This window comes from Girardinichthys multiradiatus, chromosome 13, assembly GCF_021462225.1.
Source record: "Girardinichthys multiradiatus isolate DD_20200921_A chromosome 13, DD_fGirMul_XY1, whole genome shotgun sequence".
Lineage (NCBI taxonomy): Eukaryota > Metazoa > Chordata > Actinopteri > Cyprinodontiformes > Goodeidae > Girardinichthys > Girardinichthys multiradiatus.
Window position 1 is genome coordinate 35630799 of NC_061806.1, and position 25870 is coordinate 35656668.

The window sequence follows — 25870 nt, forward strand, 5'->3', positions numbered from 1 at the left end:
TTTTTCCAAATAATTATGTCCTCTTAGGACAGTTGGTTTATGTTTGAATTTTAAAAGCATTTTTTCCAGCACAAGAGGCCTTTATTTTAAATTTTTTTTTGACAGTAGGCAGATTGGAAAGAGGGGCAGAGCAAAGGTCGCCGGGTCCAGGACTCTAGCCTGGGACGGCCGCATCAAGGACTATATACTCTACATATATGGTTGCGCCACAAGCGGCGCGCCTATGTTTGAATTTTAAATTTTCTTTTGAAATTTGGGATCAGATGATACCAATTACTCTAAAAACACAATTTCAGCTTTATACAATCAGTTCTCTAAAAAAAAAAAAAATGTCCCTACACAAGGACACTGGGTCTGTTTTCCTGAAGGACTCAAAAAAGACATGATTGGTTGAAAACGTATAAAACCAGTTTATTTGAGACAAAAATAGACAGTTGTTTGTGGGTAGTGCACGGAAGACTTCATGATTGCTGCCCCAAAAAAGGGATGAACCAGAAAACAGAAGTGTTAAAAGATCTCCAACTCTTAGCCAGGGACGTGGCGTCTGTGCAGCCGGCAAGCAGTTTCACGAGCTCCGAGTGGATTTACTGCTCCACATAATCCTGTGGCTGCCAATCCACTCGCTCGTCTTTCCAGTCATCATTTTCACCTTCCAACCGGAATTAAGTTAGGGGTGAAAGGAGCAGACTTCCAGGGATCTCCAAGTTCAGCATTTTAATGGTTTTTTCCTGGGCTCTCCATGTCCTTGCTCATCCTCATCCAATTCTAATGATAAAGACATAATACATCTAATGTATAATGCACTGCATGACACAAACAACGAAATATAGTCCCAATGCCTTTAAACAAGGAGTTCATCTTTATCCAAATTGTCCTTTGCTGTAGATTTGTCAAATCTGCATGCCTTATAAAGCTAAAGTTATAACTGTGCATAAATATACTAGTTTCAAGCATGAAATATAATTTTCCATTTTTATTTCTAGCTACAATTTTGTAGTCCAAGCTCGAGCATACTGAAGCTGTAAGTGGATAAGTCTAAAACGAGTTGCTCTCAGATGCACCTCACAACAGGGCAGTGCAATGCAGTTCCACTTCATATAGATTACTACTGATTAATTTAATTGTGAAAAATAAGGATTTAAAAGAATATGTCCTCTTCAAGGGTGGCTGCAAACAAAAGTGTAGAGTAAACTTTCTTCACGGTTTCTAAATAGTTTTACTTTCTGACGACCAAAGCAGAAAAAAGTATCAGGAGTAACATTATTGGGAATTCAGCTAAAATATGTGAGTAAAGACAATAAAGATAAACTGTGGGGAATTAAATGGATGTAAATAAGCCGACCAAGGCCAGATAGATAATTTTACGTGAGGACAGGATCCGTATGCCTCCTGACCTTTAACATAATGGTTTACATTTTTGATTGAATGCATAAAACTTCATGTTGTATACATCTTTTTTCCCCAGTGATGCCTGTTGAGCTAACTAAAGCGTTGATCACAGTCTGAGCAGGTAACAGATCATTCTCCTGCATGCGTACCGGTGTGCTTCACAAATGCTTGTCTCCATCTGAACGTTGCCTTACAGACCGAGCAGCTGTATGGTTTCTCTCCGGTGTGGGTTTTTGTGTGTTCCACTAAGGTAAATTTCCTTTTGAATGTTGCATTGCAAACAGAACAGCTGTAAGGTTTTTCTTCAGTGTGATCTCTCATGTGAACGGCAAGATATGACTTGTAAACAAAGGTTCGGCTGCAGATTGAGCAACTGAATGGCCTCTCCCCTGTGTGGGTTCTTATGTGCTCTACTAAAGTGTGTTTAGTTTTAAAAGCTGCATTACAGACAGAACATCTGAAAGGTCTTTTACCTGTGTGGACCTTTGTGTGTTCTATCAAGTTTCCCTTAGAGGTAAAAGCTTTGTTACAGACGGAGCAGCTGAACGGCCTCTCTCCAGTGTGAATCCTTTCATGTTCTGTTAAATTATTCTTCGTTTTAAATGCTGCGTTACAGACAGAACATTTGAAAGGTCGTTCCCCTGTGTGGACTTTTGTGTGCTCTATTAAGTATCCCATAGAAGTGTAAGCTTTGTCACAGACGGAGCAGCTGAAAGGCTTTCCTTCGCTGTGCATTCTCATATGTTGCGTCAATGACTGTTTCCATGTAAAGGTTCTGTCACAGACGGAGCAGCTGAAAGGCTTTCCTTCGCTGTGCATTCTCATATGTTGCGTCAATGACTGTTTCCATGTAAAGGTTCTGTCACAGACGGAGCAGCTGAAGGGTTTTTCTCCTGTGTGGATTCTGTTGTGTTCTATCAAGTTTCCCTTAGAAATAAAAGCTTTGTTACAGACGGAGCAGCTGAATGGCCTCTCTCCAGTGTGAATCCTTTCATGTTCTGTTAATTTATACTTCCTTTTAAAAGCTGCGTTACAGACAGAACATTTGAAAGGTCGTTCCCCTGTGTGGACTTTTGTGTGCTCTATTAAGTTTCCCTTAGAAGTGTAAGCTTTGTCACAGACGGAGCAGCTGAAAGGCTTTCCTTCGCTGTGCGTTCTCATATGTTGCGTCAATGACTGTTTCCATGTAAAGGTTCTGTCACAGACGGAGCAGCTGAAGGGTTTTTCTCCTGTGTGGATTCTGTTGTGTTCTAACAAATGAAGTTTGCGGCTAAATGTTTTCCCACACTCAGTGCAGATGTGTAACTTTTTACCTTTCCGAGTTTCTCTATAACCGACACGGACTTTGTGTTTCACAGAGTCTAGACCTGATTGAGTTTCGCTGCTCTCCTCCCAGTTACCATCACTGACGTCCGTCTCTGAGGACTCTGAAGAAGAATCTGAAGTTTTATCTTCAACATCTGATTCTAAACATTCATCTTGATCTGGCCCTGCAGAGTTTATGTTCACCTCAGTCTGGTTGTGATGCAGTTCTGGGAACTGAGGTTTCTCCTCATCATCTTCACTCTTCACAGGGACAGGACTGAACTTTGACTCCGTGATCTCAGCCTCCTCCTGTTCTTCTTTAATCTGTGGGGGCTTCTGGTCCTCCGGCTCCGGTTTGGGACTGCAGTTCTGCTCCTCAGCAGGAAGCTCCTCTTTGATCACCAACAGGTGCTGGATGTCTGGAGGAAACAGAAGCGCAGACAGTTACAGAAAACTGTTCTAATGTCATTGTAATAATTACTAAACTCAGTCCACAATTATCCCGGTTTCACAGCTCTGAACTATAAAAATATAATTTTTTCATACTTGTACTATTATGACCACCATTCTGTCAGGAGATATCACAGACAACATGTTGTCAGTGATACCTCCTGAAGTGGTGGCCTGTGAATATAAGCACAACACCACAGTGGTTGTATCTTTTGGCATTGGCTTCATAATCTCCAAAAGTAACCCTGATATAGTGTTAAATATATTAATTTTGGGAAACCTGGCATGTGTATGGAGTTAATTTTGTCTCAATACTATTCAATCAAACAAAAAACTAATCTCAATCAAAAAATATTAAGTTGTGATCAAAACTTTCAGAGTTTTTTCTCACAAAGAGAAAAAAGTTATTTGCAAAACATAAACTTTTATTTGCGCAGGTCAAAAATCTTTGGTTACGAGTCTCGCTTTTTTGGTTTTGACGCTCTCTGTTTTTGGTTGAACTCAACGAATTTTGAGTTCTGGAAACATGAACATCCTGGGCGGGGCCTAAAGACGAACGCTGTAAGACGTTTCCCTATTGGTTAGCGCTGACTAAAGCCGCAGACTCTGATCCCCCCATCTCTGAACTTCTGCTCGAACTGCAGGGCTTGCAGCGTCGCTTCAGTAAGGAGACATCAACTCTACAGAAGAAATATGCGGTCACGCCAGCCGACACCAGCTCTCTCTTAAAGATTAGCGTAGCGCATACAAGGTGCGTTACGGTAATGGAGCAGAAAGGACGTCGATCCTGACAATGGTTGAGAAAATAAGAGGAAAACAGAAAAGTAACCTACAGAACATTTATATTAATTACATTTTTACAACTTTCACATTCATGTTTTATGTAAAAGAATAAATATTTTACTGTACAGTTTTGGAGAAATATCTTGTCAAAATACCTCAAAATGCTCAACCATTATATGCATTTGTCCCACTTTCAGGAATTTATTTCTCCAAAACCATGAGAGGTGACAACACAATCTCTTCAGATTATATTAGAGGGTCATCTATATTAGAACCAGAATTAGTATTTCATAATTTTACTGTAAAGGTTTGGAGAAATACACAACTACCCCAAGTGTAGTATAAAACAGAATCTATGTCGGGCAGATGGCATCCCATAATCCTGTGTGCTGTCCTCACAACCCGTGATACTTCCTCTCCTGTGCAGTTCCCTCACCACACTGTCATGCTGAGACACAGAGTGCTTTCCACCGTGGCCCTGTAGATATCTGTAAGCAGCTGAGGAGATGAAGAAGAGCTGTTGTTGTACCTTCTTCAACAGGTGAGGGGCGTTTCCGATCCAGGAGAGGTCAGAGGAGACCTGGATGCTGTTGTACTTTAAGTTGTCCAGACCACTTCCCAGGACCTCATCGACCTCACCAAAAAGAAGCGTTTGTGGTACTTTGTTGGGGTAGTTGTGTATTTCTCCAGAAACCTACTGTGAAATTATGAAATACTAATTCTGGTTATAATATAGATAACCCTCTAATATAATTGAAGAGATTGTGTTGTCACCTCTCTTGGTTTTGGAGAAATAATTCCTTAAAGTGGGACAAATGCATGTAATGGTTGAGCATTTTGAGGTATTTTGACAAGATATTTCTCCAAAACTGTACAGTAAAATATTAAATATTTATTATTTTACATAAAACATGAATGTGAAAGTTGTAAAAATGTAATTAATATAAATGTTCTGTAGGTTACTTTTCTGTTTTCCTCTTATTTTCTCAACCGTTGCCAGGATCGGCGTACTTTCTGCTCCATTACCGTAATGCACCTTGTATGCGTGACGCTAATCTTTAAGAGAGAGCTGGTGTCAGCTGACGTGACCGCGTATTTCAGACTGTCGGCTCACTTAACCGCAGTTTTCTTCTGTAGAGTTGATGTCTCCTCACTGAAGCGACGCTGCAAGCCCTGCAGTTCGAGCAGAAGTTCAGAGATGTGGGGGATCAGAGTCTGCCGCTTTAGTCAGCGCTAACCAATAGGGAAACGTCTTACAGCGTTCGTCTTTAGGCCGCGCCCAGGATGTTCATGTTTCCAGAACTCCAAATTCGTTGAGTTCAACCAAAAACAGAGAGCGTCAAAACCAAAAAAGCGAGACTCGTAACCAAAGATTTTTAACATGCGCAAATAAAAGTTTATGTTTTGCAAATAACTTTTTCTCTTGGTGAGAAAAAACTCTGAAAGTTTTGATCACAACTTAATATTTTTTGATTGAGAACCATCACTTTAACGTGGTGGAGGGGTTTGAGTGCTCAAATGATCCTAGAGGCTATGTTGTCTGGGGCCTAAATGCCCCTGGTAGGGTCTCCCATGGCAAACAGGCTCTAGGTGATGGGTCAGACAAAGAGTGGTTCAAGAATCCCTCATGAAGAAAAAAATATCGAGGCACGTGACGTCGCCCGGTACGGCGGAGCCGGGGTCCCACCCTGGAGCCAGGCCTGGGGTCGGGACTCGTCGGAGAGCGCCTGGTGGCCGGGTTGCTCCTCGCGGGACCCGGCCGGGCCAAGCCCGAATGAGAGACGCGAGGCCATCCCCCAGTGGGCCCACCACCTGCAGGGGGAACCGTGAGGGACCGGTGCAAAGAGGATTGGGTGGCGGACGAAGGTGGAGACCTCAGCGGCCCGATCCCCGGATGCTTAGGCTGGCTCTAGGGACGTGGAATGTCACCTCGCTGGGGGGGAAGGAGCCTGAGCTTGTGCGGGAGGTCAAGAGATATCGACTAGAAATAGTCGGGCTTGCCTCCACGCACAGCGTGGGCTCTGGAACCCATCTCCTTCAGAGGGGTTGGACTCTGTTCTACTCTGGAGTGGCCCACGGGGAGAGGCGGCGGGCTGGTGTGGGTTTGCTTGTTGCCCCCCAGCTCAGCCGTCTCGTGTTGGGGTTTACCCCAGTGGATGAGAGGGTCGTATCCCTGCGCCTTCGGGTTGGGGAGAGGTCTCTGACTATCATTTCAGCCTACGGGCCAAGTGGCAGTGCGGAGTACCCGGCCTTCTTGGCGTCTCTGTCGGGGGTGCTGGATAGTGCCCCTCCTGGTGACTCCATTATTCTGCTGGGGGACTTCAACGCCCACGTGGGGAACGACAGTGACACCTGGAGAGGCGTGATCGGGAGGAATGGCCTCCCCGATCTGAATCCGAGTGGTGTTTTGTTATTGGACTTCTGTGCTAGTCACGGTTTGTCCATAACGAACACCATGTTCAAACATAAGGGTGTCCATCAGTGGACTTGGCACCAGGACACCCTAGGCAGGAGGTCGATGATCGACATTGTTGTCGTATCATCAGATCTTCGGCCGCATGTTTTGGACACTCGGGTGAAGAGAGGGGCTGAGCTGTCCACTGATCATCACCTGGTGGTGAGTTGGATCCGCTGGATGAGGAGAAAGCCAGTCAGACTTGGCAGGCCCAAGCGCATAGTGAGAGTCTGCTGGGAACGTCTGGCGGAGCCCTCGGCCAGGGATGTATTCAACTCCCACCTCCGGGAGAGCTTCGACCAGATCCCGGGGGATGTTGGAGACATAGAGTCCGAGTGGACCATGTTCTCCGCATCTATTGTCGATGCTGCTGCCCGTAGCTGTGGCCGTAAGGTCTGCGGTGCCTGTCACGGCGGCAATCCCCGAACCTGGTGGTGGACACCGGCAGTAAGGGACGCTGTCAAGCTGAAGAAGGAGTGCTATCGGCTGTGGTTGGCTTGTGGGACTCCTGAGGCGGCTGACGGGTACCGTGAGGCCAAGCGTGCTGCGGCCCGGGCTGTGGCAGAGGCAAAAACACGGACCTGGGAGGAGTTCGGTGAGGCCATGGAGAAGGACTACCGGTTGGCCTCGAAGCGATTCTGGCAAACCGTCCGTCGCCTCAGGAGGGGAAAGCAGTGCTTCGCCAACACTGTTTATAGTGGGGGCGGGAGACTGCTGACCTCGACTGAGGACATTATCGGGCGGTGGAAGGAGTACTTCGAGGATCTCCTCAATCCTGCCATCACGCATTCCCTGGTGGAAACAGAGGCTGGGGACTCAGGGTTGGACTCTTTCATCACCCAGGCTGAAGTCACCGAGGTGGTTAAAAAGCTCCGCGGTGGCAAGGCTTCGGGGGTGGATGAGATCCGCCCTGAGTACCTCAAGTCTCTGGATGTTGTAGGGCTGTCATGGTTGACACGTCTCTTCAACATTGCGTGGCGGTCGGGGACAGTGCCTCTGGACTGGCAGACTGGGGTGGTGGTCCCCCGGGGGACCGGAGGGTGTGTTCCAACTACAGGGGGATCACACTCCTCAGCCTCCCTGGTAAGGCCTACGCCAGGGTATTGGAGATGAGAGTCCGACCGATAGTCGAACCTCGGCTTCAGGAGGAACAGTGTGGTTTTCGTCCCAGCTGTGGAACACTGGACCAGCTCTATAGCCTCTACAGGGTGCTCGAGGGTTCATGGGAGTTTGCCCAACCGGTTCACATGTGTTTTGTGGACCTGGAGAAGGCATTCGACTGTGTGGGGGGTGCTCCAGGAGTATGGAATCGGGGGCCCTTTACTAGGGGCCATCCGGTCCCTGTACGAGCGGAGCAGGAGTTTGGTCCGCATTGCCGGCACTAAGTCGGACCTGTTCCCGGTGCATGTTGGACTCCGGCAGGGCTGCCCTTTGTCACCGGTCCTGTTCATAACTTTTATGGACATGTTTTCTAGACGCAGCCAAGGGCCGGAGGGGGTCGGGTTTGGGGACCAGTGGATTTCGTCTCTTCTTTTTGCAGATGACGTGGTTCTGCTGGCCCCCTCTAGCCAAGACCTACAGCATGCGCTGTGGCGGTTCGCAGCCGAGTGTGAAGCGGCTGGGATGAGGATCAGCTCCTCCAAGTCCGAGGCCATGGTACTCGACCGGAAAAGGGTGGCTTGTCCTCTTCAGGTTGGAGGGGAGTTCCTGCCTCAAGTGGAGGAGTTTAAGTATCTCGGGGTCTTGTTCACGAGTGAGGGAAGAATGGAGCGGGAGATCGACAGACGGATCGGTGCGGCTGCCACAGTAATGGGGGCGCTGTGCCGGTCCGTTGTGGTGAAGAGAGAGCTGAGCCGAAAAGCAAAGCTCTCAATTTACTGGTCGGTGTACGTTCCTACCCTCACTTATGGCCATGAACTTTGGGTCATGACCGAAAGAACGAGATCCCGGATACAAGCGGCTGAAATGAGCTTCCTCCGTAGGGTGGCCGGGCACTCCCTTAGAGATAGGGTGAGGAGCTCGGCCATCCGGGAGGAGCTCGGAGTAGAGCCGCTGCTCCTCCACATCGAGAGGAGCCAGTTGAGGTGGCTCGGGCATCTATACCGGATGCCTCTTGGACACCTTCCTTGGGAGGTGTTCCAGGCACGTCCCACCGGGAGGAGGCCCAGGGGACGGCCCAGGACACGCTGGAGGGACTATGTCTCTCGGCTGGCCTGGGAACGCCTTGGGCTCCCCCTGGAGGAACTGGAGGAGGTGTCTGGAGAGAGGGACGTCTGGGCGTCTCTGTTGAGTCTGCTGCCTCCGCGACCCGGTCCCGGATAAAGCGGAAGACGACGAGTACGAGATTAGTTTTTTGTTTGATTGAATAATATTCAGACAAATTTAACTCCATACATGTGTCGGTGAAATTTATAACTAAAGTTGTATCATGTGTATTAAGTAAGATTAATATCTTTTGTAAAAGGTGCACGATAGAACTACAGCATTTTCATGCAAAAAAATCTTTCATTTTATGACGATATATATATATAAAGAATAAAATATCAAAATGTAAATATTAAATACCCATGTAGTTACTACGTGCTGTGTGTATTAATAGCATTTTAATGCTGTATGTAATATAGAAACAGGATAAAGAACGTAAAATAACAAAATAGAGAAAAAAGAGCACTGAGTAGCTTTGGCAGAAACAAAAATCACCAACTGCACCATTAAATATAAGAATTAAGGCAACGTACTATTGGTAAACAACACTTAACTATGAACATTAACCAAATAAAGTTTGCAAACTTTTTGTTGCACCACTCATTGTTTCGAGCACACCGTGACCGTCCTCTATTCCACAGCACGCAGCCTGCGTCAGACACAGTGCCACGCACGTGTCTGACGCCATGACACGTGACGAAAACAAACACTGAGCATGAGCTCTGTAGGCTAGTACCTACACCCCTATCTGTTTCCATATTTAAATCACCTAAGAAATATAAATAAGTTAAGATTTAATTAAATTGAAAAAGTAGCATTACAGGCAAGGCAAGTAGTAAAAACAAAGAACAGCTCTCACTAAGACTTGTGTCCTATCGTTCAAGGTGGAGAACCGTTCAAGATTTCAAGGATACTAGGCTCCAAATGAATAATTTACTTTTGACAGATTTTCATATGACAGTTGATTTTTTTGATTGCAATGTTTCCATATGGGACCTAAAACTGATTTATACAACTATATTACCTAATTTCACTAATCCAGATTTATATCAGACATCCCTTTATGCACTCCTTTGTAAATATATTCTAAATTTTATAACCTTTTATAATTTGTTCATCTAGCCCCAGGGCAATCCACTCTTAGTGGAAAATCATGTTTTAATATTTTTGAAATTTTTGTTTTATTTCTGACCTACGTTTTAATGTAAAATGTGTCCTTTTATGTGTGTATCTTTTTCTGCAGAATTAAACCAGTCACTGATTGCATGGAAGCATTTAAAGAGCTTCAGAAGAACATGATTACCATTAAATTTAGAGTCCATTTGCTCACTGTCTGTCGGTCCCTCCATCTCCGTTAGTTGTCTTTTCTCAAACACTGAGATTTCCACACAATCTCAGTAGAAACCCTCCTTAAAATCCTTCAGCAACACAGTCTGTTCTCCAACAAGTTGTCTCTCTGACTCGCTGTGTTCCTTGGTGCTGACTACTTTCAGCTAACAGGCTAAGCTAAAACTGGGCGCGTCCATCACTGTGCTCCAGTGTTGACGGTGTTTCAGCTAACAGGCTAAGCTAACAGGCTAAGCTAACAGGCTAAGCTAACACTGGGCGCGTCCATCACTGTGCTCCAGTGTTGACGGTGTTTCAGCTAACAGGCTAAGCTAACACTGGGCGCGTCCATCACTGTGCTCCAGTGTTGACGGTGTTTCAGCTAACAGGCTAAGCTAACAGGCTAAGCTAACACTGGGCGCGTCCATCACTGTGCTCCAGTGTTGACGGTGTTTCAGCTAACAGGCTAAGCTAACAGGCTAAGCTAACACTGGGCGCGTCCATTTCTTCCGGGAGGAAATTTGCCATTAAATAAACTCCCAAAAGCATAAGGCGAGATGTTTACATCTTACTTGAAGGACTACTAACATGGAAAATTCACAACCTTTAAGACGGAAACAAGACGGAGCTTCTGCTGCTAGAAGACAGTCACTTCCGTTTGTTGTACTGGCCTTCAACATAAAAGCTCGATCTGAATCAGAAAGAGTTACAATGTAAATGCGTTTGGATGCAGAACTATCTATAATCAGATTTATACTTAAGTTATAGGAAACAAATAACGTCGTCTGCATTGCTTCCGCCGTTATAAAACGAATTCAGTTCAAAATAAAAGGTCATCCTGAACATTTCACATTGTGTTACATGGACCACCCACAGTTAGATCCATGGTCCAGTCAGACTTAAAGTGTACAATGCAAACCTCTTTATCACTCGACACCAATCTGATCGAGTTTAAGAGGCATCGACATTTAATCAGATAGAAAGAGGTGTTTCTAACCCCAACTTACTCTTTGGTTTGAGTCGATATTACATTTTTAATCAGTCAGTCAGTTTCTACCGCTTATTCCATAGTGGGTCGCGGGGAAGCTGGTGCCTATTTCCAGCAACCTATGGGCGAGAGGCAGGGTACAACCTGGACAGGTTGCCAGTCCATCACAGGGCAGCACACAAACAACCAAGCATGCACTCATTTATACACCTAAGGGTAATTTAGAGTGACCAATTAACCTAAGAGGCATGTCTTTGGACTGTGGGAGGAAGCCGGAGTACCCGGTGAGAACCCACGCATGCACAGGGACAACATGCAAACTCTATGCAGAAAGACCCCTGGCCGGTAATCGAACTCAGGACCTTCTTGCCGCAAGTCAACAGTGCTACCATCTGCACCACCGTGCAGCCCTTCAGATTTAATGATATACTAATTTAAATAGATGTGCGTACATTTATGTAGACCTGATTGTCAACAAAGGCATCTCAATGTATTTAAAAAACACAAACAGATCCAGTTCACATCCAGTTATATGGAATCAAACTCAATCTAAAATTTAATTCAAATCATTCCAGTCCATTCCAACTATGACAGATTCAGATCCAAATACAAATATTTTGGCACCGAATCAAGTTGGAAGATGCACAGATCATGATCACATTGTGACTTGACTTTTAGAAGTAGCTTTTAGGAAATGTTTTGATCCCACTCTTTCCAAGGCGGTCTTTGAATGCTTAATTACGATGAAATCAACTCGTTTTAATTAGAGGGAACCTAACACATGGATTGCATCAGGTTGCTTTTTTCTTCTAGGAGTAAATAAATGCTAGGTGTCCTAAACAATCATGACAAAAACAACAAATTTATGGCAATTTTCTGCAGTCTAACAATTGAGTTTATTGACGTAACACCAATTCACAACAAATGGCATCTTAAAGCACTTTACAAGACAACCAGAACCCAATTCTGTCCAGATTTAATTGAAATAAATGAAGTTTATTCCAATGCAACAAAATCAAAGTTAGATTCGGAACCAATTTTCAAAAAAGGGACTTGTTGCAGACCAATGTCTTCCCTTTAGGTTGAATTTCAGTGTGCTGCAGTGAAGTTTGCAAAAAAAAAAAAAAAACTATCCCACTTACAAACAAAGCTCTGAACGCACCCAGAGTTCTACCATGTCGTCTATCCACAACACTCTTCGGTCTAGAAGATGGGCTCCAGAGAAGACTCTTGCCTTTTTGTAGAACAGTGTTGTATCACTTCATTCAACATGTAAATCGCAGGCCTGGTGCAAGGTTGGGGTGTCAAGCATTAAAAAGTCTGAAGTAAAAAACAAATAAACTCTTCATGAGTGCTGGTAGCTCTCATGAGCTTTGAATCTGATGCTTTTTTTACATAATAAACTTGAAGATCTCCCTGGCATTGTTTAAAGGCGCTCTATTTGGGAATCAATGAGAGCTTTGCATGAAGAAACTCTTTCGTGCGCCTGGGACCCAAGCTTTTGTTTAGTATGCATTGTTTATGTCTCCAAGGTACATGGGATTAATAGGACTCATCAAGTTTAATAACTGACAGAAGACACTGTTGTTGTACAACAGGCTCCAGAGCATCGTCTTCATGAGACTGTTGTACAACAACAGAGCGTCTTCAGACAGAGACAGACCGCTACAGGAGATCCTTCGGGCCCACAGCCATCAACATCTACAACAGCTCTTTGAAGAAACGTACATAATATGACCTACAACATTTAATTTCCCTTTGGGATCAATAAAGTATTTTTGAATGGAATAGAACTAGTTTATTTTCCCCCAAATAATTATGTCCTCTTAGGACAGTTGGTTTATGTTTGAATTTTAAAAGCATTTTTTCCAGCACAAGAGGCCTTTATTTTAAATTTTTTTAGACAGTAGGCAGATTGGAAAGAGGGGCAGAGCAAAGGTCGCCGGGTCCAGGACTCTAGCCTGGGACGGCCGCATCAAGGACTATATACTCTACATATATGGTTGCACCACCAGCGGCGCGCCTATGTTTGAATTTTAAATTTTCCTTTGAAATTTGGGATCAGATGATACCAATTACTCTAAAAACACAATGTCAGCTTTATACAATCAGTTCTCTAAAAAAAAAATGTCCCTACACAAGGACACTGGGTCTGTTTTCCTGAAGGACTCAAAAAAGACATGATTGGTTGAAAACGTATAAAACCAGTTTATTTGAGACAAAAATAGACAGTTGTTTGTGGGTAGTGCATGGAAGACTTCATGATTGCTGCCCCAAAAAAGGGATGAACCAGAAAACAGAAGTGTTAAAAGATCTCCAACTCTTAGCCAGGGACGTGGCGTCTGTGCAGCCGGCAAGCAGTTTCACGAGCTCCGAGTGGATTTACTGCTCCACATAATCCTGTGGCTGCCAATCCACTCGCTCGTCTTTCAGGTCATCATTTTCACCTTCCAACCGGAATTAAGTTAGGGGTGAAAGGAGCAGACTTCCAGGGATCTCCAAGTTCAGCATTTTAATGGTTTTTTCCTGGGCTCTCCATGTCCTTGCTCATCTTCATCCAATTCTAATGATAAAGACATAATACATCTAATGTATAATGCACTGCATGACACAAACAACGAAATATAGTCCCAATGCCTTTAAACAAGGAGTTAATCTTTATCCAAATTGTCCTTTGCTGTAGATTTGTCAAATCTGCATGCCTTATAAAGCTAAAGTTGTAACTGTGCATAAATATACTAGTTTCAAGCATGAAATATAATTTTCCATTTTTATTTCTAGCTACAATTTTGTAGTCCAAGCTCGAGCATACTGAAGCTGTAAGTGGATAAGTCTAAAACGAGTTGCTCTCAGATGTACCTCACAACAGGGCAGTGCAATGCAGTTCCACTTCATATAGATTACTACTGATTAATTTAATTGTGAAAAATAAGGATTTAAAAGAATATGTCCTCTTCAAGGGTGGCTGCAAACAAAAGTGTAGAGTAAACTTTCTTCACGGTTTATAAATAGTTTTACTTTCTGACGACCAAAGCAGAAAAAAGTATCAGGAGTAACATTATTGGGAATTCAGCTAAAATATGTGAGTAAAGACAATAAAGATAAACTGTGGGGAATTAAATGGATGTAAATAAGCCGACCAAGGCCAGATAGATAATTTTACGTGAGGTCAGGATCCGTATGCCTCCTGACCTTTAACATAATGGTTTACATTTTTGATTGAATGCATAAAACCTCATGTTGTATACATCTTTTTTCCCCAGTGATGCCTGTTGAGCTAACTAAAGCGTTGATCACAGTCTGAGCAGGTAACAGATCATTCTCCTGCATGCGTACCGGTGTGCTTCACAAATGCTTGTCTCCATCTGAACGTTACCTTACAGACCGAGCAACTGTATGGATTTTCCCCTGTGTGACTTCTCATGTGACAGGTCAGACTCAAACAATGAGCAAAGCTCTTGCCACAGACCGAGCAACTGTATGGTTTCTCTCCGGTGTGGGTTTTTGTGTGTTCCACTAAGGTAAATTTCCTTTTGAATGTTGCATTGCAAACAGAACAGCTGTAAGGTTTTTCTTCAGTGTGATCTCTCATGTGAACGGCAAGATATGACTTGTGACCAAAGGTTCGGCTGCAGATTGAGCAACTGAATGGCCTCTCCCCTGTGTGGGTTCTTATGTGCTCTACTAAAGTTTGTTTACTTTTAAAAGCTGCATTACAGACAGAACATCTGAAAGGTCTTTTACCTGTGTGGACCTTTGTGTGTTCTATCAAGTTTCCCTTAGAGGTAAAAGCTTTGTTACAGACGGAGCAGCTGAACGGCCTCTCTCCAGTGTGAATCCTTTCATGTTCTGTTAAATTATTCTTCCTTTTAAAAGCTGCGTTACAGACAGAACATTTGAAAGGTCGTTCCCCTGTGTGGACTTTTGTGTGCTCTATTAAGCTTCCCTTAGAAGTGTAAGCTTTGTCACAGACGGAGCAGCTGAAAGGCTTTCCTTCGCTGTGCGTTCTCATATGTTGCGTCAATGACTGTTTCCATGTAAAGGTTCTGTCACAGACGGAGCAGCTGAAGGGTTTTTCTCCTGTGTGGATTCTGTTGTGTTCTAACAAATTAGGTTTGCGGCTAAATGTTTTCCCACACTCAGTGCAGATGTGTAACTTTTTACCTTTCTGAGTTTCTCTATAACCGACACGGACTTTGTGTTTCACAGAGTCTAGACCTGATTGAGTTTCGCTGCTCTCCTCCCAGTTACCATCACTGACGTCCGTCTCTGAGGACTCTGAAGAAGAATCTGAAGTTTTATCTTCAACATCTGATTCTAAACATTCATCTTGATCTGGCCCTGCAGAGTCTATGTTCACCTCAGTCTGGTTGTGATGCAGTTCTGGGAACTGAGGTTTCTCCTCATCATCTTCACTCTTCACAGGGACAGGACTGAACTTTGACTCCGTGATCTCAGCCTCCTCCTGTTCTTCTTTAATCTGTGGGGGCTTCTGGTCCTCCGGCTCCGGTTTGGGACTGCAGTTCTGCTCCTCAGCAGGAAGCTCCTCTTTGATCACCAACAGGTGCTGGATGTCTGGAGGAAACAGAAGCGCAGACAGTTACAGAAAACTGTTCTAATGTCATTGTAATAATTACTAAACTCAGTCCACAATTATCCCGGTTTCACAGCTCTGAACTATAAAAATATAATTTTTTCATACTTGTACTATTATGACCACCATTCTGTCAGGAGATATCACAGACAACATGTTGTCAGTGATACCTCCTGAAGTGGTGGCCTGTGAATATAAGCACAACACCACAATGGTTGTATCTTTTGGCATTGGCTTCATAATCTCCAAAAGTAACCCTGATATAGTGTTAAATATATTAATTTTGGGAAACCTGGCATGTGTGGGTGAAATTTATAACTAAAGTTGTATCATGTGTATTAAGTGAGATTAATATTTTTTGTAAAAGGTGCACGATAGCATGTTCATGCAAAAAAATCTTTCATTTTATGACGATATATATATATAAAGAATAAAATATCAAAATGTAAATATTAAATACCCATGTAGTTACTACGTGCTGTGTGTATTAATAGCATTTTAATGTTGTATGTAATATAGAAACAGGATAAAGAACGTAAAATAACAAAATAGAGAAAAAAGAGCACTGAGTAGCTTTGGCAGAAACAAAAATCACCAACTGCACCATTAAATATAAGAATTAAGGCAACGTACTATTGGTAAACAACACTTAACTGTGAACATTAACCAAATAAAGTTTGCAAACTTTTTGTTGCACCACTCATTGTTTCGAGCACACCGTGACCGTCCTCTATTCCACAGCACGCAGCCTGCGTCAGACACAGTGCCACGCACGTGTCTGACGCCATGACACGTGACGAAAACAAACACTGAGCATGAGCTCTGTAGGCTAGTACCTACACCCCTAAAGGCGCACTTAAAAACCTTTAATTTTTTCAAAAAATGACAGTGCGCCTTGTAATCCGGAGCGCCTTATATATGCATCAATTGGTTAATTGGTTGATCCATACTGGTTGTACACGGCGCTCTGTCAAAATGTTTCAGTACGACTGGTAAACTACAAAGCCGCACCGCTTGCAGCACTACGGCTACCGTAGTCAGGGGTGTCGCCGAAGTAATAGCGGTAAACACCTGTACTGTGCTTACTCCTAGTCCAACACCACTTGTGTGTGTATAACGTTTGAATGTACTGTTGCAGGAATTGCTTGAACTATATGTGATTAGAAGCTCAGTGTGTGGGGTGTATGTTTCGTGCGTGTGTATGGAAGATGTTGACATTACTCCTCCGGACAGAGGTGGCGCTGTGTGCTGCCGTAGCTGAGAATTAAGAGTGAAGGAGTGACGTCGGTATTATTGTGTGTGTGGGGTGGGTAGAGACGGCGACCGGAGCAGCGGTGTATGAGTCTGTAAGCCCTGTGTTTTTACGTGCTGCAAAGTCATTAAAAAGAACCCCGAATCTCGTCAACAACTCAGTGTTTTGATGCTGTTTCTTCATGCTCAACTCAGCAACGTATGAGTGAGGGAGTTAACCCCGAGGAAACTAGTAACTTCGGCCGTGGAGAGAGCGTCTCCCCTGTGTCATCAGACTACGGTCAGGGGACAGAAACAGGAAAGGTTAACAGTACTAACGTTTGATTTAGTGCATCAAACTGTTTCTTTTACGTGTTTACTGAATCAGGGAAAAGTTCCCTTTCACGTTTTAACTAATGTTTGATTTCAACTTCAACTTCATAGACTCCAATGCATTCCTAGCATGCGGTTGGCTCTATTCAATAGAATTCTACGTAGAGGAGACCTTACCATGAGAGTGAATGGAGTTATCAGAACGCTGGTTTGTAGTGTATTAATAAAGTTTGACTGACTGACTTATCTGACTGTTTTGTTGACATTCTCTTTAGCACAGCTCCATCTAGTGGATGCATAACGCAACCCCAGTCAAACGTTTGACTGCAGTAGCTTCTATTCTATGCGCCTTATAATCCGGTGCGCCCTATATATGAAAACAGTTCTAAAATAGGCCATTCATTGAAGGTGCGCCTTATAATCCGGTGCGCCTTATAGTGCAGAAAATACGGTAAATCACCTAAGAAATATAAATAAGTTAAGATTTAATTAAATTGAAAAAGTAGCATTACAGGCAAGCCAAGTAGTAAAAACAAAGAACAGCTCTCACTAAGACTTGTGTCCTATCGTTCAAGGTGGAGAACCGTTCAAAAGAATCGGATTGTTCATGAACGTCACATCAATAATGTTGGTATGTATTCTGTAGAGCGGCAGAACTTGGGTGCTTCATCTAAATCAGTCAGTGCTGTCTTCTTCCATAAAAACTGGCTCTTTTGTTATTTACTTCTCTGCCCTCCTCCAATATCTTCTTTCCTGGTTTCCCCCTTTTCTAGTCTTGTCCACTTTTATTTTCTCCATTCTTGTTTAATTTAATCATTTTTTCTCTTGTTCACATTGATGTACAAGTACTACAGGCAAACAAGTAGCTATATTTGTGATATCTTGAATGAAAGAGTTTCACAATCAATAAAATACATATATTTTAATAATTTTAAATATAACTGTATTCATATAAACACAACCTTTTCAAAGATTACAACCATAAATGCATAATAAAATGAAAAGCAGTAGATAAGATTCATATAAATCTACCAAAGACGTTCTATCATGATTGTAGAATGAAATACACAATAAAATTAACTTACTGGGCTTGTTAATGTCAGGTGTCCTAGTCGGAGGTGGTTTGGTGTTAGTCTCCATTTTCTGATGTCCACACACAGGGCAGTTTGTAGACACAACCCTCGCATGTACGCTTACATCTTGAGGTTCTGACAACTGAGAAATGCATAAAAGTTTAGAGATTCGCAGAAATTAAATTGTTAAATGAAAGTTGAAAAAAATCGAACAAAAAAAAAAAAAATCAGTAAAACAACCTAAGTTCTGCATTAAACAGGACTTATTTTTTTAACTTGTATATTAAAACAAAGCTAAATCTAAAACATGTTCCAAATAAAAAATAAAAATAAAACTTATAGAAATAAATTGGAAATTATATTACAATGATGTTATGATAATGTGCAGCAGTAATATTGTTATTTACCAATGTTCCTGTGAGGACAGTTTCTCCATGAGCAGAACTCGATTCTGGTGAAGTTTCCTTCACCATTTTCTAGGAATACAATTAGCACAGTTATTTTATATAGACTTATTTCGGGTTTTGAATTATGAACAATAACTACCGATGTCTAAAGGTACACTTGCAATGAAATATTCTTACCTGCCGAGCTACAGCTAGCGACTTTTTTGTCGACGACGTTTTCATAGTAGATGCGCTGTAAAGCGTGGGGATAGCATCTGCTTTCAACATTCTCCTCCGTCTATAAGATATCCCGAACTCCGACATCATTTCTCTGGCGAATTCGGACGTTTGTTCCACGAAGCAGTTAGCCGAAAAGTGCTCGGAGCACAACTGACTGTACTTGGTTGGACCAGGCCATCTATCCCTCGTCAGTTTCACTGCTCTGATCCAGGCAGCTCTGATCTTCTTCTCTTCGGGAAAGTAGTGCAGACTAACGGTTGCTGTCGCAGTGTTGCTGCAACCACCGGCAATGCAACGTTTTACCATTTTTTTTTTTTTTACACAAATTGGCTTCTACCGAAACAATTTATCACCGACGTTCACACAATGAATGAGAGTACAAATGGGACGTCCCCTTTTACGTCACCTCCGGGATTTTAACAGCAAAATATGTCTTTTTTGTGTCACGATTATCTTTAATCACGTGTTTAATTCTTATATGTTGTAAATAGCTGCCCAATTTTCTTCAGTGGTTTCTTTGGGGTAAAAGCGTGAGCCAGGTCGAAATTAGGTCTGTAGCCTCAATGTTGAATTCATCTGTATTGCTCAGTGGGCTCCCCGTTTCTATATTCCAGAATACAGCTTTGGTTAGTTCGGCTTTAAAGAAACTAATATTCTTAGTAAAATGCAGTTAAAAATGGTGTAGAAGATAGTCACCATGAAACTGAGTCCATTTGCTCACTGTGTGTTGGATCCTCCCTTCCCTGTAAGCTGTCCTTTCTCCAATGCTGAACTCCTGAAATGCTCATTCACAACAGAGAAGTTTAAGTCCTTAAGCATCACAAACACCGCCTGTTTTCCATCAAAACGTCCCTCTGACTTGCTGTGAGCTCGGTCCTGCTGAGTGTCTGCCTTCAGCTAACAGGTTAAGCTAACACTCGTAGCTTCTGTAGCTAACGGAAGGTAATCTTGCCCTAGAAACACACAACAAACTTCATACATCAGTTAAAATGAATAACGCTTTTTAAAGTACGTTTATGAGACACTCGGGAAGCCAAAGAAAACATTAACATTTCACAATGTTCGCTTAGCAGCTAGTGTTAGCAGAAAGTCACTTCTCTCCATGGTCGGGTCAGATGCCGCATTTGCGTCATGTAGCGTACGTCAACGCCGCCGCCATATTGTGAGTGGCTGCTTTGTTGAGCCGCTCAGAGAAACCACTACAAAATGGGTGATTGTTTTCTGAATAGATAATGTGAGGTGTGTAAATAATATATTAGCAGCATTGTGCTGCTAACACATACATATCTGCTAAAAGAAATTGTCAAGAGGGACTTAAAACTCAAGGGAGTTTTTCCTCTCCGCTGTTGCTACATTCATGCTCAGTATGAGCGATTGCTGCAAAGTCAACGCCAGTGACTGTCCATTGTCTCTACATGCTCATCCAGGAGGAGTGAATGCTGCAAGTCACTGACTGGATGCAATCTGCTGGGTTTCCTTAGATAGAAAAACGTTTTATCCAATTTGAGTAAATAACTAACTTTGACTGCACCGTTCAATGGTTAGGATTAATTGGAATGTATGGACCTGACTGTTGTGAAGTGCCTTGAGACGACATGTGTTGTGAATTGGCGCTATATAAATAAAACTGAATTGAAGAGGTATAAAAGAACTGCAACATTTTTTTACATACATAGTCATACCTAAGAAATTACAATATGCTTTCCGATGAGGCTCGTTTGTCGGATTAAAGTTTTTTTTTGGAAATAACATTTAAGCAGGTATTAAACATACTTTCTTTAAGAATACATTTTTGTATTCAAAATGGGTTTTTTTTGGTCTGATGTAACATCTTGATGTTAAATGTGTTTTCATTAGCTGTAAATATGGATCATCATAACAGTAATAAAGGCTTCAAAACATCACTCTGTGTAATTAATTTATATAATGAAGAAATAAACATTTCAATAATATTCTGATTTATTGAATGGGTCTGTACATTCATACATACATACTATTTTACAACAAATTTTAACCACAAATAACTTGTAAATGACATTAACTATATTTTAAGCCTTTAAGATATGTATCTAAATATAAAGTATCTGATTTTAGGGGTTAAAAAAACAGATCTGTTGTCTGCCCATTGCCTCTTTTTATATTTTACACATAAATAATCTAAACAAATTCAGACACTTAACTTGTGCTCTTTTTAAGTGCCGAGTTAATTTTAATGTTGACTCAAAATCCAGCATGTTCATAGGCAGTCAATGACGGATTGTATCAGGATGCTTCATCATTGGCATGACTGAGAACCTGTGGCATCCTTCTCAGGACATCATTTTCCAGATGCAGCAAACAATTAGGAGGATTCATCAGAGAACATAACTTTGAACCACTTCTCTACAGTCCATTAATTCAGTTTATTAATAAAGCATCAATTCACAAAAATGGCATCTCAAGACGTTTTATAGTTCATATCCAAATATGTGGAATCGAATCTGGTCGTCATTCGTCGTTTTTCCGCAGCTTCACTTTTGATGTGCTGCAGTGAAGTTCGATTTAAAAATCTGTTCTGGAAACGGTAGCTGAATGAAGCTTCAACCACAGTCTGTGGAGCTGAAAGGTTATTCACCTGTATGGGTTTTTGTGTGTTTCACAAATGCACTTTTCCACATGTAAGACACCTTACAGACGGAGCAGCTGTACGGTTTTTCTCCTGTGTGACGTCTCATGTGACAAGTTAGACTTAAAGAGTGAGCAAAGCTCTTGCCACAGACCGAGCAGCTATAAGGCTTCTCCCCAGTGTGGGTTCTTGTGTGTTCCACTAAAGTGCGTTTCCTCTTGAAAGCCGCCTTACAGATAGAGCAGCTGTAAGGTTTTTCTTCAGTATGACCTCTTATGTGGAAAGTTAGGTGTGACCTACAACTAAAGCTTCGGCTGCAGACCGAGCAGCTGAACGGCCTTTCCCCTGTGTGGGTTCTTGTGTGTTCTACTAAAGTGTTTTTACTTTTAAAACCTGCATTGCACACAGAACATATGTAAGGTCTTTCCTCTGCATGTATTTTTGTATGTTTTTGTAAGTTTCCTTTAGAAGTAAAAGCTTTGCTACAGACAGGGCAGCTGTAAGGCTTCTCTCCAGTGTGGATTCTTATGTGCTCTATTAAATTGTTCTTCCTTTTGAAAGCTGCGTCACAGACAGGACATCTGCAAGGTCTGTGCCGAGTGTGGACTTTTGTGTGTTCTTTTAAATTTGCTTTCGAAGTAAAAGCTTTGCTACAGACGGAGCAGCTGAAAGGTTTTTCTTCGCTGTGCGTTCTCATGTGAAGTGTCAAACATTGTTTCCATGTAAAGGTTCTGTCACAGATGGAGCAGCTGAAGGGTTTTTCTCCTGTGTGGATTCTGTTGTGTTCTAACAAGTATCGCCTGCAACTGAAGGTTTTACTACACTCAGAGCAGCGGTGTGACTTTTTCCCTCTCTCACAAACAGGATCCTTTTTTGTCCGAGACCCCAAACCTGACTGAGCTTCACTGCTCTCCTCCCAGTTTCCATCACTCACATCCGTCTCCGAAGACTCTGAAGTTTTATCTTCACCATCAGATTCTACATATTGATCTCGTTCTGGTGCGACAAAGTCTCTGTTCTCCTCAGTTTGGCTGTGATTAAGCTCTGATGGCTGAGGCTTCTCTTCATCATCTTCGCTCTTCACAGGAAGAGGATTGAATGTGGACTCGGTGATCTCACTCTCCTCCTGTTCTTCTTTAATCTGTGGGGGATACTGGTCCAGACTGGGACTCCAGTTCTGCTCCTCACCAGGAAGCTCCTCTTTGATCACCAACAGCTGCTGGACATCTGCAGGAAACAAAGAAAAGTTACAGGACCCCTCTCATATCAATGTAGGGTCTTAGGGTGGGCGAAAAAAAAAATATTACGATGCATCGAGATGCAGACATGGAAGGTCCTGACCTGATTAACAAACATTAAAACCTGAATATTTTAATGTTCACTTCTGACCTAATTTTGAGAACCACAGAAGGTGGAACTCCACAATGTGTGAAACTGACAAGAAATCTTTTGAAATACAAAAAACAAGAGAAACTACATGACAGACTTCAACCTGGAGGTGGAAGTAACGCAATGCCATAAACACCAAAGCTCATCAAGCTTAGCAATGATAAAGATTCCCCTTTATACAGAAAATACAAAGTTATTTACAAAGTTCATTCTAACTATTACCACAAAGGATCTGTGACAAGAGTTGTAAACAATCAGGGCTTTGGAAGTATGGAGTGGTCGTTGGATATAACATCCCACCTCGGAGATATTATGGCGATCTACACACGCTACAGCAAGACCAAACAAAGTAACAAAATCACAAGCAGGTGAAATACAGGTCCTTCTCAAAATATTAGCATATTGTGATAAAGTTCATTATTTTCCATAATATCATGATGAAAATTTAACATTCATATATTTTAGATTCATTGCACACTAACTGAAATATTTCAGGTCTTTTATTGTCTTAATACGGATGATTTTGGCATACAGCTCATGAAAACCCAAAATTCCTATCTCACAAAATTAGCATATCATTAAAAGGGTCTCTAAACGAGCTATGAACCTAATCATCTGAATCAACGAGTTAACTCTAAACACCTGCAAAAGATTCCTGAGGCCTTTAAAACTCCCAGCCTGGTTCATCACTCAAAACCCCAATCATGGGTAAGACTGCCGACCTGACTGCTGTCCAGAAGGCCACTATTGACACCCTCAAGCGAGAGGGTAAGACACAGAAAGAAATTTCTGAATGAATAGGCTGTTCCCAGAGTGCTGTATCAAGGCACCTCAGTGGGAAGTCTGTGGGAAGGAAAAAGTGTGGCAGAAAACGCTGCACAACGAGAAGAGGTGACCGGACCCTGAGGAAGATTGTGGAGAAGGGCCGATTCCAGACCTTGGGGGACCTGCGGAAGCAGTGGACTGAGTCTGGAGTAGAAACATCCAGAGCCACCGTGCACAGGCGTGTGCAGGAAATGGGCTACAGGTGCCGCATTCCCCAGGTCAAGCCACTTTTGAACCAGAAACAGCGGCAGAAGCGCCTGACCTGGGCTACAGAGAAGCAGCACTGGACTGTTGCTCAGTGGTCCAAAGTACTTTTTTTCAGATGAAAGCAAATTCTGCATGTCATTCGGAAATCAAGGTGACAGAGTCTGGAGGAAGACTGGGGAGAAGGAAATGCCAAAATGCCAGAAGTCCAGTGTCAAGTACCCACAGTCAGTGATGGTCTGGGGTGCCGTGTCAGCTGCTGGTGTTGGTCCACTGTGTTTTATCAAGGGCAGGGTCAATGCAGCTAGCTATCAGGAGATTTTGGAGCACTTCATGCTTCCATCTGCTGAAAAGCTTTATGGAGATGAAGATTTCATTTTTCAGCACGACCTGGCACCTGCTCACAGTGCCAAAACCACTGGTAAATGGTTTACTGACCATGGTATCACTGTGCTCAATTGGCCTGCCAACTCTCCTGACCTGAACCCCATAGAGAATCTGTGGGATATTGTGAAGAGAACGTTGAGAGACTCAAGACCCAACACTCTGGATGAGCTAAAGGCCGCTATCGAAGCATCCTGGGCCTCCAGAAGACCTCAGCAGTGCCACTTGCCTCCATGAAGCAGTAATTTCTGCCAAAGGATTCCCGACCAAGTATTGAGTGCATAACTGTACATGATTATTTGAAGGTTGACGTTTTTTGTATTAAAAACACTTTTCTTTTATTGGTCGGATGAAATATGCTAATTTTGTGAGATAGGAATTTTGGGTTTTCATGAGCTGTATGCCAAAATCATCTGTATTAAGACAATAAAAGACTTGAAATATTTCAGTTAGTGTGCAATGAATCTAAAATATATGAATGTTAAATTTTTATCATGACATTATGGAAAATAATGAACTTTATCACAATATGCTAATATTTTGAGAAGGACATGTAGCTCTAATGTGTAATACATGGGAATGGATTCCTATATGAACACTGACATTAACTGAGGCAATTGAGGAGCATGGTGCTTTAGATGCTGTTCCCTGAAGCCTTTTAAATGTAAATTCTGCATTTCATTTGGAAATCAAGGTCCCAGAGTCTGGAGGAACGGCAGAGGCATATAATCCAAGATGTTTAAGGTCCAGTGTGGACTTTCCAAAGTTAGTAATGATTTACGTAGGTAGCCATGTCATCTGCTGGTGTTGGTCCACTGTGTTTTACCAAGTTCAAGTTCAAGTCCAAGTCAGTGCACCCATCTTGCAGGAAATTATAAATCTCTTCATGGAGATGTTGATTTAATCTTACAGCAGGACTGGGAATTTAACAGAGGTGTGTACACTTTGGAGGTCCAGTGTAAGATTATTTTTAATTGAAATAATGAAATAGTGTTAGATGATGTTCTAACTTATTAAGATGCACTTGTATTACTGTTAGTAAAATGTTATAAGATAATTACCATCAAACTGAGAGCTCATCTGCTCGCTGTGTGTTGGTTCCTCCATTGCTGTTGTCTTTTCTCCAACTTCTGAGGTTTTCACATAATCACAGCAGGAACATTTCTCTCTTTAAACCCCATCAGAAACACAATCTGTTCTCCATCAAAGTGTCTGACTCCCTGTGTTCCTCGGTCCTGACTGTCTGCTTCGAGCTAACAGGCTAAGCTAACGTTTGGAGCTTCTGCTGCTATCGGGGGAAATTCAGATAAAACTAAAGGAAAAGAAAACGTCACAAAAACGGTAAAATCCCGGTAGCTTTAAGGATGCGTTTAAATGTGCTTGGAAAGCCGAGTCAGCTGGGACATTTCACATTAAAAAAGGAAACATTTGTTCGCCTAGCTTTTGCTGCTAGGAGACAATTACTTCCGCTAGCGGTCGGGTCATATTGGCCTTCAAAGTAAAAGCTCGATTTTATACACAGTTCAAAGCTACACAGTAGCTACACTTACAATCACATTCAATTAGAATAAGCATTTGTTTCTCTGTTGCTCGTTTGTCAGATTAAATGTACCTTTTATTAAGCATATTTTTTTACTAAACACATTTCTTTATTAAAATGGTTTTATTGGACTGGTGTAAAATTTAAATGTGTATTCATTAACCAT

General features: G+C 42.4%; 3 protein-coding genes across 12 annotated transcripts; all 3 read right to left on the reverse strand.

Annotated features, from left to right (window-relative positions):
• Window positions 1–390: 390 nt before the first annotated feature.
• Window positions 391–2693, reverse strand: LOC124878747 (zinc finger protein 260-like). The gene is made up of 2 exons (XM_047382837.1): window positions 2217–2693; window positions 391–2132 (listed from the first exon to the last, which is right to left on the reverse strand). Exons 1-2 carry the CDS (start codon window positions 2548–2550, stop codon window positions 1519–1521), a joined length of 948 nt encoding a protein of 315 aa, XP_047238793.1. The 5' UTR covers window positions 2551–2693; the 3' UTR covers window positions 391–1518.
• Window positions 391–19909, reverse strand: LOC124878742 (zinc finger protein 70-like). Of its 10 annotated transcripts, none has more exons than XR_007040844.1 (7): window positions 18716–19902; window positions 18539–18607; window positions 18144–18273; window positions 15262–15476; window positions 2899–3113; window positions 2703–2816; window positions 391–765 (listed from the first exon to the last, which is right to left on the reverse strand). XR_007040844.1 is itself a non-coding variant. In XM_047382832.1 (5 exons), the coding sequence occupies exons 1-5, from the start codon at window positions 19061–19063 to the stop codon at window positions 13414–13416; spliced, it is 813 nt and encodes a 270-aa protein (XP_047238788.1). In that variant the 5' UTR covers window positions 19064–19901; the 3' UTR covers window positions 13090–13413. The 10 variants fall into 10 exon arrangements, 7 of the variants coding, with proteins under 7 accessions (XP_047238788.1, XP_047238784.1, XP_047238783.1 ...); XR_007040845.1 differs by having other exon boundaries at window positions 2703–2828; XR_007040846.1 differs by lacking the exon at window positions 2703–2816.
• A 789-nt stretch (window positions 19910–20698) lies between these two features.
• LOC124878745 (zinc finger protein OZF-like) lies at window positions 20699–25653 on the reverse strand. The gene is made up of 2 exons (XM_047382835.1): window positions 25226–25653; window positions 20699–22589 (listed from the first exon to the last, which is right to left on the reverse strand). The coding sequence occupies exons 1-2, from the start codon at window positions 25269–25271 to the stop codon at window positions 21364–21366; spliced, it is 1272 nt and encodes a 423-aa protein (XP_047238791.1). The 5' UTR covers window positions 25272–25653; the 3' UTR covers window positions 20699–21363.
• Between the last annotated feature and the right edge of the window lie 217 nt (window positions 25654–25870).

Coding starts and splice junctions, on each gene's coding strand:
- LOC124878747 (XM_047382837.1), bottom strand. CDS start 2,550: ATGAGAACGCACAGCGAAGGAAAGCCTTTCAGCTGCTCCGTCTGTGAC. Junction 2,133..2,216: donor GAAACAGTCATTGACGCAAC/ATATGAGAATGC, acceptor CATTGACGCAAC/ATATGAGAATGCACAGCGAA.
- LOC124878742 (XM_047382826.1), bottom strand. CDS start 19,063: ATGGTAAAACGTTGCATTGCCGGTGGTTGCAGCAACACTGCGACAGCA. Junction 18,608..18,715: donor CGCTAGCTGTAGCTCGGCAG/GTAAGAATATTT, acceptor TTGTATTCCTAG/AAAATGGTGAAGGAAACTTC. Junction 15,477..18,143: donor ACCTGACATTAACAAGCCCA/GTAAGTTAATTT, acceptor TGTTTCCTCCAG/ACATCCAGCACCTGTTGGTG.
- LOC124878745 (XM_047382835.1), bottom strand. CDS start 25,271: ATGGAGGAACCAACACACAGCGAGCAGATGAGCTCTCAGTTTGATG. Junction 22,590..25,225: donor GATGAGCTCTCAGTTTGATG/GTAATTATCTTA, acceptor TGTTTCCTGCAG/ATGTCCAGCAGCTGTTGGTG.